This window comes from Poecilia reticulata, chromosome 13 (genome assembly GCF_904066995.2).
Source record: "Poecilia reticulata chromosome 13, P_reticulata-male-v2, whole genome shotgun sequence".
Classification (NCBI taxonomy): domain Eukaryota; kingdom Metazoa; phylum Chordata; class Actinopteri; order Cyprinodontiformes; family Poeciliidae; genus Poecilia; species Poecilia reticulata.
This window is the reverse complement of record NC_088842.1, coordinates 26699894-26716515: the sequence shown is the minus strand read 5'-3', so window position 1 is coordinate 26716515 and position 16622 is coordinate 26699894. Positions and strand designations below refer to the sequence as shown.

General features: G+C 36.2%; 1 protein-coding gene across 4 annotated transcripts; it reads left to right on the top strand.

Annotated features, from left to right (window-relative positions):
- Positions 1–1001: 1001 nt before the first annotated feature.
- On the top strand, positions 1002–13548 carry postnb (periostin, osteoblast specific factor b). Of its 4 annotated transcripts, none has more exons than XM_081614619.1 (21): positions 1002–1174; positions 1603–1701; positions 4651–4715; positions 4869–5026; positions 5110–5274; positions 5374–5520; positions 5606–5747; positions 7700–7912; positions 8040–8174; positions 8728–8876; positions 9028–9164; positions 9350–9480; positions 9596–9726; positions 9991–10093; positions 10225–10292; positions 10467–10512; positions 10610–10639; positions 11418–11600; positions 11767–11844; positions 11933–11955; positions 12967–13548. In XM_081614619.1, exons 1-21 carry the CDS (start codon positions 1056–1058, stop codon positions 13024–13026), a joined length of 2382 nt encoding a protein of 793 aa, XP_081470745.1. In that variant the 5' UTR covers positions 1002–1055; the 3' UTR covers positions 13027–13548. The 4 variants fall into 4 exon arrangements, with proteins under 4 accessions (XP_081470745.1, XP_008424527.2, XP_008424529.2 ...); XM_008426305.3 differs by having other exon boundaries at positions 11933–11959; XM_008426307.3 differs by lacking the exon at positions 10610–10639 and having other exon boundaries at positions 11933–11959.
- The last annotated feature ends 3074 nt before the right edge of the window (positions 13549–16622 follow it).

Genomic DNA, 16622 nt, shown 5'->3' with positions numbered 1-16622 from the left:
AACAAATCTTTTTAAATATTCTGATTCAACACGTTTTCTCATTTCGTGGCATTTGACACATGCTCTCAATCTGTGCATAAATTGGGATTTTACATACCTGAGCTGTTGCACAGACAGTTATTTCCTGAGTTTTGATTTATCAAAACAGATGTACTTAAGACGTCATTTGTTCACACAAAAAGGCCAGTGTTGACCCTGCTTTTGAAATGTGACCTAGCCGCTTTTGGATTTACTTTACAAAGACTCTGTGTCTTTTACAGTGGAAATTGTGATGAGCAGAATGATCTGGAATTGATCTAGAATGGTCATCATTAAAATGTTTTTATTTCCTTAAATAAAAAATAATAGATTTTGGCAGTGACCCTCAGCATTGCACCACACTTCTGAATTTGATCAAAGTAATTATAGAAACCTGTAATTGATATTCTCTCTGAATATTCTGGCAGGAGAAAAAACACTAGAATTCTGTGCAAAAGTAACGTGTTCAAACTCTGTTCTACCACCAGGGGGAACAAACTGCATTCTGAAGTAAGTAAACATTTCAGCTTAGAGGTGTTTCTCCAAACAGCATGTGAAGTGTTTGGGGTTTTTCCCCTTCCATTGATTTTTGCTTCCCTCACAAATTACATTTTTTATAGACTAAGTAAATACAAATTCTTAATTGCAAGTAAAATAACTGCTCCAAAGGATTTGGTTTGTGTGCTTTTGCTGGTGGTTTCATACCTTTAAAGCCTTGATTTGGATTTTGAAAAAGTTTACAAACGTCAGTTCTAAATGAAAAAAGAACATCTGCACTTTGGATTTGTAGATAATTTTGCTCCACAAATACCATAATTCCTTTACAAACAATGTTACAAATAATAATTTATAGACCACAGTGAAAGGTTTGTAGTGCCAAACTGGAGAGATATGGCATTTGGAAAGGTTTGTGTTGCTCATGCATATCAGAAATCCAACCATCCTCCTAGAGTGGAGGGTGAGACTCAGGCTATATAAACTCCAGCTTGGACTGTGTTCCTTTTACTCTGGGCTAGAGGGGAGTTCAGGAATCAAGAATGAAGCTCCTCTTTGTGGCTGCCTTCGCACTCTTTGTGCTCTCTACCTTTGATCATGCTGACTCCTCAGCTTATGACAAAATAGTTACCCACAGCCGCATTAGGGCAAGAAAAGAAGGGTAAGTCAAACAACATAGTTTTTTTTAATGTTTAAATTTTGCTTGTTTGCAATGCTAACCTCAGATACCTCAATTTTTCACTGCACATGCATGAATCTTCAGTTTTTGAGGCCAGTCATTTTTGTGCATTTATGTTTGTTTCTCAAGAAAATGTACTTTCTTACAATTTAGTTTCATATACTGTCAAAGAATGTCATTTTTTTTTTTAAATGTAAACTCGTATTTGTTCCTGCATCAAAATTTTGCTGAAAAGAGACTGATGTTTGTTTTACCTACTCCAACTTAAATATTCATATTTGAAAGTCTGATATAGAGCAGTTTCTTTTTTTTCTCCACATTCTCAAAATGAATACTTTGGTTTTAAAAACAACTTTTACTCTAATGTGCTTAATAATTCTTGTCGCATTTTCTCCAACAAATTTCACCAGACCCAATGTCTGTGCACTTCAGCAAGTTATGGGGACAAAGAAGAAATACTTTAGTACTTGTCGTAATTGGTACCACGGGTCCATCTGCGGAAAGAAAGCGTAAGTTGGTTATCCTGTTTAAAGAAATGACATTCAAGTTTAGGAAATAAAGTTACCTGCTCTGTTTGTTTCTGAAAACATGTTTGCCATTTCGTCTTGCTCTCCCATCTTCTCCTGTTTCATCTTCAGTAGTTTTCATGGAAACTTGGATGTCTTCACAGTACCAGATCACAACATCTGTTATGTTACTTTGAGTTGCACTGATTTGTAGAATGAACAACACATTTATAGAAACAGTCCTAAAACCTTTCGCCTCAAAGACAATCCTATTTGATCCCATAAACTTCAATGGGGGTTTCATAATGTTACAAGCCCGGTGGTCGCTGGGTGCCACAGCGGTGAACCACTGATTCCAGGATATGATGTGGCTGCAGAATAGTGACTGCATTCATGAATGGAAACCCATCAAGCGCCGTCATTAAAACCCCTTTTTATTTTTGTTAGTAGTCCTGCTGGCTCAGCACATTGCAACTTAAACTTAAATCTAAGCCATGCTATGTTTTGGTGGATCTTAAAGACTTGTTTTCCCTAGTTACCAAACATTTCATTTTATAGTTGGTAGCTGTTCTTAACAGAGGCGGTCCTAATGTGAATGGCACCCTGGGTGAGCCCCTCCTTCTGGCAACCCCCACAGATCTAATCCTTTACCAAAGCCCTCCTTGCAAAGAAAAGGAAAACTCACCCATATGAAACCCCACGTACATTACATTCACTAGAGTATATTAGTTTAATTGGAAACTTTTGGAAGTAAAAGTACACTGACTAATGTGAGAAAGTAGAAACTCAAACATTTAAGCACATTTTTGCGTGTTCTTTTTTTTTTTTTGCCAACGTACTTAAATCTGAATTTAAACCATTGCTTATTTTAAAAATATTGTTTCAGTCATATCCTGGTCTGAACCAAGTTATTTAAATAGAGAACCACAAAGTTTGTTGAAAGTGGAATGAAACTGAATAGGATAGAAAGTGTAAGAAAATTTGGCAAAGCCCAACATTTTAACAAAAGCAGCTATTCCATGAGATTAAATAAATGTTAACACCAACTGTGCATCAGGACTAATGCTGTCTGGACAGCAGAAGTCCAGGCAGTAAGGTTTAAATTGTTCTTTTCATATTGTTCCAACTGGGTTTAATCTCTTGTGGCCAGCAAAAATATTTGTTCTTTTCCCAAAGGGAACATTTGTGCTTTCAAAGTGAGTCTGATTCCAAGAAAACTTTACTACCAAGCTCTCTGACAGACTGTGATGTATTACATTACAATACTGACACATACATTAAAGAGGGGAAACTTTACAATAAAGTTATCATAATTTGAAGTAGTGCCGCATTTTCCTAAAGATGCTGATGGTCAAAAGTTTCCAGGCCCATTGCCAGGCACAGTCCCTTTGTGTGGGAAAGCAATATAACAAGTTTTGCTGACTCTGCCCCGTCGGGGCTTGTATGAGCTCATCCCCGTCCCTGCAACTCTATTCAACCTTGATTTAAATACAGATGTTATATACATGCAGTTGGCCATGATCTCAAAGCAGTGGTTTTTGCATGATTTAAAATATTTGTAGTGAATTAAGCAGTGTGCCTCAATAATCTCCATGCTTATAAACTCTGAGCTATTTGATCGTTATGTATTTAATAAAATTATATTAGCGGGCAACATTTCAGACATTTATTACATGTTTTTTTTTTTTGGTTTATTCGTTCATTTTTTGAACATTGCATACCGTGAGTGCAGCACTGTAATTTAATACTCGCTATAGAAGTCCACTACAACTGGAGAACACATGTGGAGCTTTAATGGAATGCGCATTTTCAACAACTTCCTGAAAGAAAACTCCTAATTTTGAGCAATTGATGTCTCCAATTAAATTCTGTTGAATCATTGCTGAATCACAAATATGTCTGTTGATCCAACAGCAAGTGGTTTATTTTTAAAACATAAAAGCCTAACATTGTTCTTAGTATTTGTCATGATAACTTTAATTATGTCAAGCTGAAGTTGGGTAAAGATCATCTTCCCTCACAATAAACCTAAGAAATCTCTTCTAATGATCTCCTCAGCCATCCCTAGGAGCATGTGGCATTGCTTATTCTTTAATAGCTGCATCCGGAGTGCTCATTTCTTCAGGGTCCTTTTATTGTTGAATACCTGGGAGTTATGTGGGGTAAAATGTACATCATCACATAGTAGCTTTACTGTAGGTGGAGTCAGAGTTGCAGTTTCGACATGACTGATCGCGTTGGTGTAAATCACGTATTTGTCTCACAGCTGCACATTAAGTTTTACAGTTCTCTTCGGATTGCAGTGTCAGGCAAAATGAGTGTGGAATAAACAAATTATCCGTTGTTTCTTTGGCAGGGCTAGGGTTAGGGTTACTGTGAATTATTTGTGCTTTTGTGTGTTGAGATGTCGTAAGTCTCATTTGAGACTTATTAAAAAATGGAAAACTATGGAGATCACTTTTTTAAACATTATATTATTTTTTACAGCTTATAAAGAATCATTTTTATGCGTACAAGTACTTTTTATTGGCAAACATTCCAACATGTATAAGGTTAGTCGAATGTCAGTAAAAGTTCAAAATAAATGGTTGTCTTCAAAGGCTTGGCAAGAAAATAAATAAATATAACAAAATAATAATAATCTACAACTGAAATGGTAGCAGTATCCTCAAGGCACCCTTCCCCTGAGGTTTTGGCTCAGACTTCTGGATCGCACTGTGTGTTGAGATTATTCGGTAGATAATGAGTTACATCTGCAAACACAGAAGAATCCTCTTAAAGACAGACAACCTAATCCAAAACAGACAACTCATTACAGCTTTCAAAATTGTTATATAACTCAGTAAAAAAAAGTAAAAAAAAAAAAAAAAGAAAAAGTAATTGCAAGCATTATTTTGAAGAATGTGATATACACATGGTTTAGACTTGTATGCTTGTCTGCGTTCTCTGCAGGACTGTGCTGTATGAGTGCTGTCCAGGATATATCAAGCTTGAAGGCATGACAGGCTGCCCTGCAGGTATAGGACTAACTGGGTGGATAAAAGTTAGATGGAGGTCCTTAATCTATTTGGAGAATAGATGTGAATTAATTTTGAAATCACACTCAATTAATTGGGAGTGACTGTGCAACTTTTTATTGTCCTTTCAAAAAAAGTAAATTTGTTTTTCAGTTGCTCCAATCGACCACGTGTATGGGAGTCTGGCTCTTGTTCAGGCTACTTCAACCCAAAATTATGCGGACATTTCTAAGCTCAGACCTGAGATTGAGGGACCAGGATCCTTCACTTTCTTTGCTCTGAGCAATGATGCCTGGGAGCTGTTGGATGAGGTGAGTAAGGACAAAAGCAAACGTTATTTAACTTGCTGTCCTTTCTATCGCATTTTGACCACTTTGTTTTCCTCATCTTACAGTCGATAAGGAATGCACTGGTCAGCAACGTCAACATTGAACTCTTCAATGCTCTGCACTACCACATGGTCAACAAACGCCTCCTAACCAAAGATCTAAAGAATGGATTGAAATTGACCTCTATGTACAATGACCTTGGTCTCTATGTCAACCATTATTCCAATGGGGTGAGTATTGCTATGTAGTACATGTCGTAGTATTGCGACAAGGTCTTGCATTGGAACAGATTGTCTGAGGTTTACTGAGAAAACTGACATTGTTCACAGGTGGTTACTGTAAACTGTGCTAGGATTATCTATGGCAACCAGGTTGCAACCAATGGAGTTGTTCATGTCATTGATCGTGTCATCACTAGCGTTGGAAGCACTATCCAGGATTATATTGAGGTTGAGGAAGATTTGACAACGCTAGCTGTAAGTGCACACACTATACATATTTCTAAAAAAATTTATGTTGAAGTTTTTAAATCCCAATTCTGTTCCTGAAACCACTTGTTAGGATGTAGCTCAGACTGCTGGACTGCTGGAAAAACTGGGTCAGCCAGGATTCTACACCCTCTTCGCTCCAACCAACAATGCCTTTGACAAGATTGGTGGCGATACCATGGAAAGACTTTTAAGTGACAAAGATGTCCTGAGAGGTAAATTAAACAATTGTCAACTGAAACAAGTTAAACTGCATAATTTAATGGAAAGGATGGTTTTCAGAAAAGGAACTTAAAATCTTGAATTTGATCATTTCAAATAAGGAAAACCACTTTGGTTCTGTGATATGCATACAGTTCTCTGAGGTTTACAAAAACCTGTTAATGGCATGGATGTCATTAATTAAAGCTTTGGTGATTCAATACAATACTTATTTTTCCAACTGAGATAAATTTACTTTCTGTAACCATTAAGATTCTGGCAGATAACTGTTTAAATTCATTTAGGCTTTCCACCAACATGTTTGTGTTAAAACGTGAGAAGTTACAAAAATTTGGAGGTACATGATGAACAGGTACTGTATTGTAATTTGGAAATAATAGCATGTTAGGCTAATGGGTAGGTGCAGGGATGGAGCAAATGTTGTGCACCTTCTCACATTTCAATGAGTCAACTATAAACCTAGCTTAATCCGTCTTTACTGACACTGTTACTGGTGTATGAAAAGCCCTTTAAAAAATCAAGCATTTGGCCTCATGGGGAGAGGGAGGAGGCAAGTAAAGCCTGGTGGCCTGCCAGGCTTACAATACACTCAGGGAAACCCCAAGCTAAAAATGTGCCTGTTTTATTCTTTCTAAAACCACTTTTTTTGTATGTGTTTTGGATCATTTGTTGTGTTGTGTCCAACCGTTAAACATTTGACAAAACCTGTCACCCTCAATTTGAAGAAAACAGGCAAATGTACTCCAATAAAAAAACCAAGAAAACACCCACCAAGGCTAGGAAAGTTTATTCTTCTTCTGTGTGCCCAACCTTCTCTATGCCGCCAACACGACAGGCCCCCTAGTGGTTGAATATGGAATTGCACCGAATAACTGAAGTAATACGTTCATAATATTACAATGAGAAATTAAAGATAAAAAAAATCATGTTGAGGTGCTTATTTTTATACTTGATGTTTTCATTACTTATAACAGCTTGTTCTCACCTCGCTACATGTACATATTTGAACCAGTATGATTTATGCTGTTTGGACAAAAGAACACCTAGAACAAATTAAAACTTATGCACCAAATTCTTGTTTAAAAATGATTGGATTTGATTGCCTTTTTCACTCATTCATTCCATAGTAAAAACATTATGCTGGTAAGGAATGTCTAAAAACTTCTGATCAGAACGTCATTTAGCTATAAAGTATCAAAAGAAATAAACTTTTCCTCAAATTTAAATGCCTTGTATTTATTTTTTAGAAGTATTTATGGAGTTCTGTCAGTGACAAAGTAAGCACTACAGTAATTATAATATAAAGCCTTCGGATTAGGGTGTGAAACTCATTTTCATTTTGGGCTATAGCAAAGTCATGGATGTCCTCAAAGGGCAGACAGAATGCATTGATAAAATACCATTAACAAACCGTTAAAATATTAATAAACAGTTGTCTCTGCATTTTATTAGTAATCCTTAAAACTAAATAATACTGAGCATCAGATTGATGTAACTTGGAAGTATAACAACTGCTTTGATTTGATTGATAAAATAATATTTAAGCAGACAACCGTTATCTTGAAGCCTCTATTTATATGTCCGTCTATTGGGCCACAGACAAAGGCCGGATTTGTCTTCTGGATCTTGAGTTTGACACATGTGCTTTACATAGTGAGCTGTTCAACATTTTTGGCATAAGATTTGTAAAGGCTCTGAGTAGCAGGAAGCAGATGTCTTAATGAGCACACGGAACTACTTGACAAAATATCTCAACAACTCTCTTGCCCATTAACTTTGCCAATGACATCAAATTGATTGTGAGCTAATTATAATTATAAAGACATCCAAGGTCCAAAAGGGTCTACAGGTTTCTAGGGTATTATCTGCTTAGCTTAATATGAATCTCCATCCATTCTGTAAATGTCTTACTGCTTAAAGAAATAATTTCCAACTTTTTTTTCAGCGCTCTTGAATTTCCATCTCCTGGGCTCAGTCCAGTGCTCTGAAGCCATCATGGCAGGAACCTCTTATGAAACCCTGGAAGGAAACAACATTGAAATAGGTTGCGATGGAGACAGTTTAACAGTTAACGGCATTAAGATGGTACTCAAGAAGGACATTGTCACTACCAACGGTGTCATCCACCTTATTGACCAAGTGCTGATTCCAGACTCAGGTTAGATCAACATTTCCCCTAATCTGCTTACTTTAGCACACTTTGTTTATTCCTATTCTATCTATTTTTTTTTATATTTCAATTGTGTTTCAATTATGTATTCATTTATTTATTTTTTGCTTTTAAGCTAAGCAGGTAATGGAACTGTTGGGAAGTTCACAGTCAACCTTTGGTGACATGATCACTGAGCTGGGCCTTTCCGCTGAAATGAGAGCAGACGCTGAGTACACATTGCTGGCTCCTTTCAATGCTGCCTTTACTGGTGAGTCACAAACAGCTTGCTATACCATGTATGGCATCTTTCTTCTGCAGTTCTTAAAAGGTCTAAAGTGACAACTCCTCCTTTAGCAACAGTGTTTTCTTTCTTGCATTCTTCCTCCGAGTTTGTTGATCATTTTTAAATGGATATGGAGACATGTCCATAGAAATGTTCTTAAAGCGAGAGAACGTATAGTTCAGATGCACAATATAGGACAGCAAACAGTCGATTCTTTTTAATCAGAAAACTCTTTGCAATGACTCTACTTGGAAAGATTTGAAATCAAAATATAAACATCACTCAAGAGTTCTAAGATATTTTACATATATCAATCCAGGCAAAATGAGGTTTCTGTCAAAGACAAACTCTCAGTGAATCGAGTCTTCAACAGAAGCAAACAAGGCTCTTTAAAATTAAAGCAAACAGACTAATTGTTTGGCTACAGACCCATGAAGTTAGTGAAAGCTGTGGTGATGATGAGCAAATTTAGCAAAAATATTACTTGCACTTGTGAATTGTGTTTATTTACATACGGGAAAATGTCTTTCAATTGCAGACGAAGTGATGTCCATGGATCAAAGCGAGCTTAAGATCATCCTGGAGAACCACGTCCTAAAGAATAAGTTTGGTCTTGGACAATTGTATAATGGCCAGCAGCTGGAGACTATTGGAGGAAAGACCCTCAGGGTCTTCATTTACCGCACGGTGCGTCATCTTCACCAAAGTCCTCCCCAAAAATGAGAGCTTTAGACCACTAGTCAAACACATCATCCTTTATGTCATACTTCCATTAATCACAGTATTTTAGAGAAACCCCATCAATCCTTTGGTTTTATCCTGCGGATTTTCTCTGCAGGCTGTGTGCATTGAGAATTCCTGCCTGATAAGAGGCAGCAAAGAAGGGAGCAACGGAGCCCTTCATCTCATGAGGACCATGTTGATGCCTGCAGAAAAATCTATGTTCGAGATTCTGACTGAAAACGGAAATTTTAAGTAAGTCCTGGGCAATTTTGGTAGAAGTGGATTTTGGTGTTAAAATTAAGCATTTTCCTCAACCACTTTTTATTTTCCGCTTAATTCACTAAGCACTCTTGGAAAAGAAAATAGTGCTGTCAGTGCAATTCATCAGCCCTCTGTGGTTTCTACACCAGCCAACTTTTTTCTTCTTTGTGCTACAGGATCTTTTTGTCTCTAATGGAAGCAGCTGGATTGACGGACCTGCTCAGACAAGAGGGAGGTTTTACTTTGTTTGCCCCCAGCGATAAGGCGTTTGCTGCTTTGACTGAAAGAGAGTTGAACCTGTTGAAAGGTACATCTGCTGTAATGACTTTACCATTTATTATACCTCCCTCCAGCACATATGTTGGCAGTTGAAAATCACATAAATCCCTCAACAAATAATGTTTTGCCGTTATTTATTTCAGGTAACATGAATGCACTCCAGACAATTCTTCTGTATCACTTAAGTAACGGTATCGTCATTGGAGGTGGCTTGGAGGGCGGCGTGACAAATCTTCTAAAATCTCTCCAAGGAAGCAATCTTCAGCTAAAATTTGTAGGTATTTAGCACTGGACCATTTTACGAAAGAAAACTTGACCTTTATGCATAATTTTAAGGACAGCATATCTTAGTAATGTTCTGAATATTGAGCAGTTGTTGTTTTTATCGTTGTGGAAATTTCCATATCTCAGAAAATCTCATTTTAAATTGTGATACCGCAGCCAAGCAAGCTATTGACTTATCGTGGAGATCAATGTTACTTTCTGTCAATCATACCACAATCTTCTGGTTTATGTATGCTTCAACTGTTTGTCTCAGGTGAATAACGCTGTGCAAGTGAATTCCGTGCTTCTCCCAGAAACCGATCAGATGGCCACAAATGGTGTTATTCATTTTGTCGACAAAATCTTATACCCCGAAGGTGAGAATTTTGTCTATTCAGCTTTATTAACTTTCCCTTCCATTAATTTATTTGTCAAGACATGCACATGTTTTTTTTTTTTATTTTCTCCAAAAGCTTAATTGTGGTTAACGACCCCTGCTGTCTTCCAGACATCCCTGTGGGGAATCAGGAACTCCTTTCAATACTCAAGAAGCTCATCACTTACATACAAATCAAGGTGAATTAAGATTTTATCAAAGCTTTAGTGTTTAAATAAGACAGTATGTTGGTTTTTGTAAGGAAAACATGTGCCTTGAAGCTTTATAATGTACCGAACCACCTTACTTAATTTCTCTTAGGATTGATTGTTTTTATATTATTCTGATACAGTTGTTGTATCATATTTTTACAGTTTGTTTCAGGATACAGATATCAGGAAATACCTCTTACATTTATGAGTGAGTAATAATATTTACATATTATAGTACTATTTACATTTTTGAATTTTCAATGTCTTTTCTTAAAATAAATATTTTTTTTTCTTTCTTGTTTTAGAGAAGATCATCACACGTGTTGTCAATCAATGTAATTATGATTTAAAACCCTTTTATTATCATGTAATTCATTTTGTTTAAAGAGAAATCTATAATGCAACTAGAAACGAAAGTAATCTTTAATTCCAAAAAAAAATAAATATATATATATATTTATATATATATATATTTTTTTTTTACTAAATAGCAATATTTTAATGTTAGCTAGAATTTTTTGGGCCATAATACTAATCCAACAGATATTTTTGCTTAACCTATTTTTCTTTAAGTTAGCCTAAATATTCTCCTCCAACACTAGTTAGTGTTAGGTTAAATTTAGGAAATTTAATCTCTGTTTTGATATGACTTGTTGATGCAGAAGTTCTTAACACAGGAAGATGAGGCAAACTCTCTTACCATCAATGTTATTACACAGGGTGGAAAAAAATAATGTTAAAGAAAAGCTTGTGGCCCTTAGCACAGGTTTTAAACCATGCTCATTGCAATGTGGACACATGGGTCAGTGTGTTTTTCTCTTGATGAAATCACTGACAGTATACATACAACAGATAGATGTGATAAAAAAAACAAAAAAAACAGTCTTGAATCATTGAGTGAATACGATCAAGACGTCTCTAAGTGTAATCACATCACAATGTATGGATGTTTAAAATGTTGTGGAAAGTAATCGCTGGAGACAATATGATAAGAATTTGTGATGCCAAAGTTTAGCTAAGGTAAAAGTTCTGATACAATATCATGGCACTCAAACAAGCATAAATATATTTTCATCAAAGTTCATTGTAATGAAACAATCTCTTTTTTTGCAGCTCCTGGAGAGAAAAAAGTGATAAGGGTTATTGACAAGCCCACCACTACAATTACCAGGGTTATTGAGAGGCCCACCACTACAATTACCAGGGTCATTGAACCTTCTGTCCGCAAAATCACCAGGGTTACCAGTTCAGGCTCCAGGGTTACCAGTTCAGGCTCCACAAACATTGGCCTGGAAGGTAAATGGACGTAAACGTAGATGTCCAAGGACATTTACTGTATTTTTTAGCCTTTATCTTTACAACAACATGATAGTTAGAAAGTACAGGAGTGCGACTGTTAAACATTAATTTTATGACTTAAGTGGTATAATTACTCAAATAAAAATTTCTTTTTTTCCAACAGGAGTTGACCGTTCAAGGATTATTACCTTTGAAGGGAACCCAGACCTTGACGCCGAGCAACTTGCTGGACTGATCCAAAGTGAGTTTTATTATCTCCCATAACTCACTAACTCAAAAAATGTGTTATTTATTAATATGGAGTGTGTATGCTTGCTTCCCTTTCATAGGAAGACCTAATGCAAGAAGACTTGTAGGTAAAATAAATAAAAAGAATAAGGAAAAAAACAGATTTTACCCAATCTAAATGGGAACCCCAACATCGTCTTTGAGTTAATGTTGACTGTAATGTCATGTATGTTCCTACATCTGTGTCACATGATTGTATTGCCCTGCATCATATATGTACTGGGTCCCATCAGTCCTTCTGGGTGTTATTTATGGAATGGTTTGACTTTTTGAGAAATCAACTCAAAGTGCTTACTTTTTCCTTAAAATTACTTGGGGAAAAATCATTTGTGCATGGTAAATGTGAAGCATAGAATAGAAAATAAAGCAAAGCAAGAATGTTTAGTTGTTTAGGAGCAGGCAGATTAACTTTTTGTATCACCCCAGGTTGCCTTGTAATTTCACTGGGAAAAGCAGTTAAAGCTAAATAGTAAGACCTACTGCAAAACCTTTGTTTTTTGTTAGTCTACACAAATTGAATAAATACTAAATAAAGTTGGGGTTTACTGGTAGGTGCTTTCTGATGTGCACCCTGGCTGATTCCATCACTTTCCAGTTCATGAGCTAAGTTAAGCCAGTGGAGTGCTGAATCACATTTTCCATGCAGATGCAGGGATCGTATCAGTCTTTTTTTTTTTCTTTGAACTCGGTGAGGAAGCACATGAGCATATTTCCAAAAAAAGTCAAACAATTTCTAATGTCATCTTTGGCTTCTTGCTTATTTCAACATGCTTGCCTGCACATTGCTTACCTAAATGTTAAGCTGACATTCACTATGTCTGTGCAGCTGCATTTTGTGCAACTTTTTTGTGAGGTCTGTCTGAGGTCCATAATTCATACAGGTTTTGAGGTTCTGCGGGGGCAGCCATACTCCCACCTTCTTGCTGTGCTGAGCTTGGTTCTGTCATGTGGAAAGAACTGAGATCAGACTATAAAGATTTCTGAGCTGCGACGCAATACTTACTGTGTTTCCCAGTTGAGCAAAGTTAAGTTCAAAGCAACAAACAGTAATTCATTTTTCCATTTATTCTGTTAGGTGGCAACAGGAGGAGGGGAAGGAACTGAGAGTGGTCGGATGAGGATATCTTCCTGGTGAAGTTATACATGGAGGCTGAAACTGGTGTTTTACAGACGATACATCCAGAGTGTTGTTTCCTGAATATATTGTGATAGCACTTGCTAAACACAAAGAACTGTTTCCATAAACTCTCAAATTTTAAGGTGCTTTATTTGTACATAGATTGAATTTTGAAATTCATTGTATGTTAGCAGTTAAAATGAACTGAAATGAGTAAGGTTGTAGTAGTGAAAATCAAGTCAGTATATAGGGACAAAAATATTGTTTCTAACTCTTTTGACTTTGATCGAGGTAAATGTTCGAGCAAGAGTGCTTAATGAGGGGCTTTGAGAAATATCTCAGTACGAAAGTGGCCTAAAATATTTTCTCTTATTTCACCTGCTATGTAACTTTAACATCTCCGACTTTAAGTGGTTTAAGGTTTCATGTACATTTGGTTAGTGGATTGTGTCATTTGTAATGATATGGATAAATCCAGGTATGCTCTCTTTTTGTTTTCCAAAAATCCTACAATAAAGTGCTTCTGTTGAGATAACTGCATTACCATAAATGGTCATTTTTATTTCCTTGCAAAGTTCCTCAATTTGTTAATGTTATATAAAAAAAGATCTTAGATCTAAATATTATGTCTGTCATTTGTATTTGTAAGAGCAAGGTCCTCTAAAGTTTAAAAGTGTTCCTGTTCACTGGACCAATTGTTCATTTATAGGTTTATGGGAGATTTCGCCCACCCGTTTATCTAAATATTACAAACAGATGTAACACAGGGTGAAGTCGAGCTCCAAGAAAGAATGTTTCTTGAGAGTGGTATGCTTTTCCATGTGGCCAAACATGTAAAAATTACATTAAGAGCTAAATTTATGGGTTGAAAGGAACATTCCTCTCCGTAAGCTCAAACAAGTGGAAGTTGCATCAAAAGACAAATTCATATGTTAAAACTATAAAATTCAAACAGTTCCTCAAATCGGTAACACTTTATTTGAAGGGGGGTGAATAAGACTGTCATGACACTGTCATAAACATGACATAACACCTATCATGAACATGAATAAGCCTTCATGAATATTTATGACTGTTGTCATAAAGCGTCATTCGGTAAATTATGACACTTTTAATAAAAAGTTGACATTATTCAAAATGTCTTTGTTATGACAACTTGATATTAACCAAGAAATCATTACTGTTTAAACTTTACCTTTAATAACATAAAGTTACCTAATTTCTAAAGTGCAATCAGTAATACTTTTAGAACAAATTTATATCAGTAATAATTTCTTGGTTAATGTCAAATTGTCATAACAAAGACATTTTGAATAATGTCAACATTGTATTAAAAGTGTCATAATTTACCGAATGACGCTTTATAACAACAGTCATAAATATTCATGAAGGCTTTTTCATGTTCATGACAGATGTATATGGCAGTACCATGTCAGTCTTATTCAACCCCCTTCAAATAAAGTGTTGTCATTAATGACAACTTAATTTAACTTAATTTAAACAAATTCTTAAGTAAACTATGTTTATGTTTCTATAGACAGTGGTATAAAAATAATTTGCTTGTCAGTAAATTAGCCACATATATTGTTTTAGCATTTCTGTATACAAGATGAAGTACCATAACTTTTATTAAAAGACCACAATTCTGTAATTTGTTGAAAAACTCCTTTGCATTTGAAGTTGTGCTTTTTCAACTGTTAAGTTGTAAAGTAAAACCTCACTTGCTTGAACATTTCCAGTGAATACTACCACATCATGTTCCAGTGACACAGAGCTCACAGGCAACATTGATGAATGTTTATATGACAATATACACAGCAGAGGTTGTTTAGTTTTATGCTATGTCATGCTATATTTGCTTGCCAAACAAACAAATTTGCTACATTTATTTTAAAAAGAGAAATCATACAGCCGTTAGAAGATTGGCATTCATCTTCTTTTCAAAAGAAAAAAATGTCTCTATTAAGTCTCTATTAATAAATAATAAGGAAATAAACTACTTTCCCCCTTTTCTGAGGGTTTAATATGATATTGTTCCAACTCATTAAGCTGCAGTGCATCAACCTTTCTGGGAAGGCTTTCCACATTGTTTATAAGTGTGTTTCTAGGAACATTTGACCAGGCTTCAAGCAGTGCATTTGGGAAATCACACAATGATGTTGGAAGAGAAAACATGGCTCTCAATCCCCACTCTAATTTGTGTGAGTCACTCTGTCGGGCCGAGGTCGGGACTCTCTGTGTGGGTTAATCGAGTTCCTTCGCAGTAAGCATTCACATCCAACTCTTTGTGGATCTTGACTTGGGCACTGGAGGACAGTCATGTAGAAACAGGAATGGGGCCAACCCCAAAATGTTTCCACAAACCTGTGAGCATAAGATTGTCAAAAAGGTCTTAGTATAATAAAACAATAAAAGCTCCTTTCACTGAAACTAAGGAAAATAGAGTTACACCATAATCCGTTCTGAGTCAAACTTTACGTTTGACACAATGAGGTTAGCAAAGTACCTGCCAAACCCAGGCTCATCCATTGGATTGCTTTGCGTCTAGTGGTGAACCTAAAGTGGTGCGGCACCCGAACATTTGTGTCACACTTTGTGATGTAAGGCTTGGATTCAACTGATCTGACTCTGATTTCACACGGTCTACCACTATCTGATGTTGTTTCCAATTAATTTCACTTTGTGAAAGTACCACTACCATGGAATAATTTGTAGAGTGAAAATTTCACAACTGTGCTTATTACATAAATGGAATTTGAGTTTTAATGGTGCAGAATACCTACATCCTATGAGTGATCTGTGGTTTCCTAAGTCGGTGTTAAAGAGATTATTTTGGATAGAGTTATTGGTGACCTGCCATATGGATATAAAAAAAAAACTCTTGGTTCCCAAATGCAAACATGTACCAGCAATAGTTTTGTGCCCAATGAAGGAGGATTTTATTTTATTTTTTCTGCAGGGCTCTATTATAACATAACTGAAAAATGCCAATAAAATAAAAGTGGATTTCACTCACTACACAGAAAGCTTGGAGATGAACATTATGAACTCAAAGGATCTGGCAGTTTTAGGTCAGAAGGATGTCTTAACCTTGTATAGTTGCATAGCAAGTCCAAACAATTCACAGAGAACTCAAACTTAAGCATAAACTTCTGATTATATAGGAGATTGAATCTATAATTCACTGTACACAAAATGTTAAGAAAGCATCTCCTGGACTACTTACAACATTACAATTGATGTGATCTGTTTTCTCAGTGTGTTTATTCTAGGTTTTCTGTGTTTATTTAGATCTGTGTTCCTGTGTGTCCCTGTGTTGTCCGGTCTCTTCCTCCTTTGATTGTTCTCCAGGTGTGTCTCGTTCCCTGATTACCCTCCCTGTGTATTTAAACCCACCTGTGTCCTTTGTTCCTCGTCGGATCCTTGTTGTGACTTGTCTTTCACAGTCGCTGCGTCGCATGTCAGTCATCTCAGTAGAACTCTGAAGTCCAGAGTGTCTGTTCAGTTTAGTTGAACTGTTAGTCCTGTGTCGACGCTAACTCTCGTTCCAGCTGTAATGTTGCTACCGGTGCTGAGCTCTAGCTGCCGTGCTGCCAACTTCCTGGACTGTATAT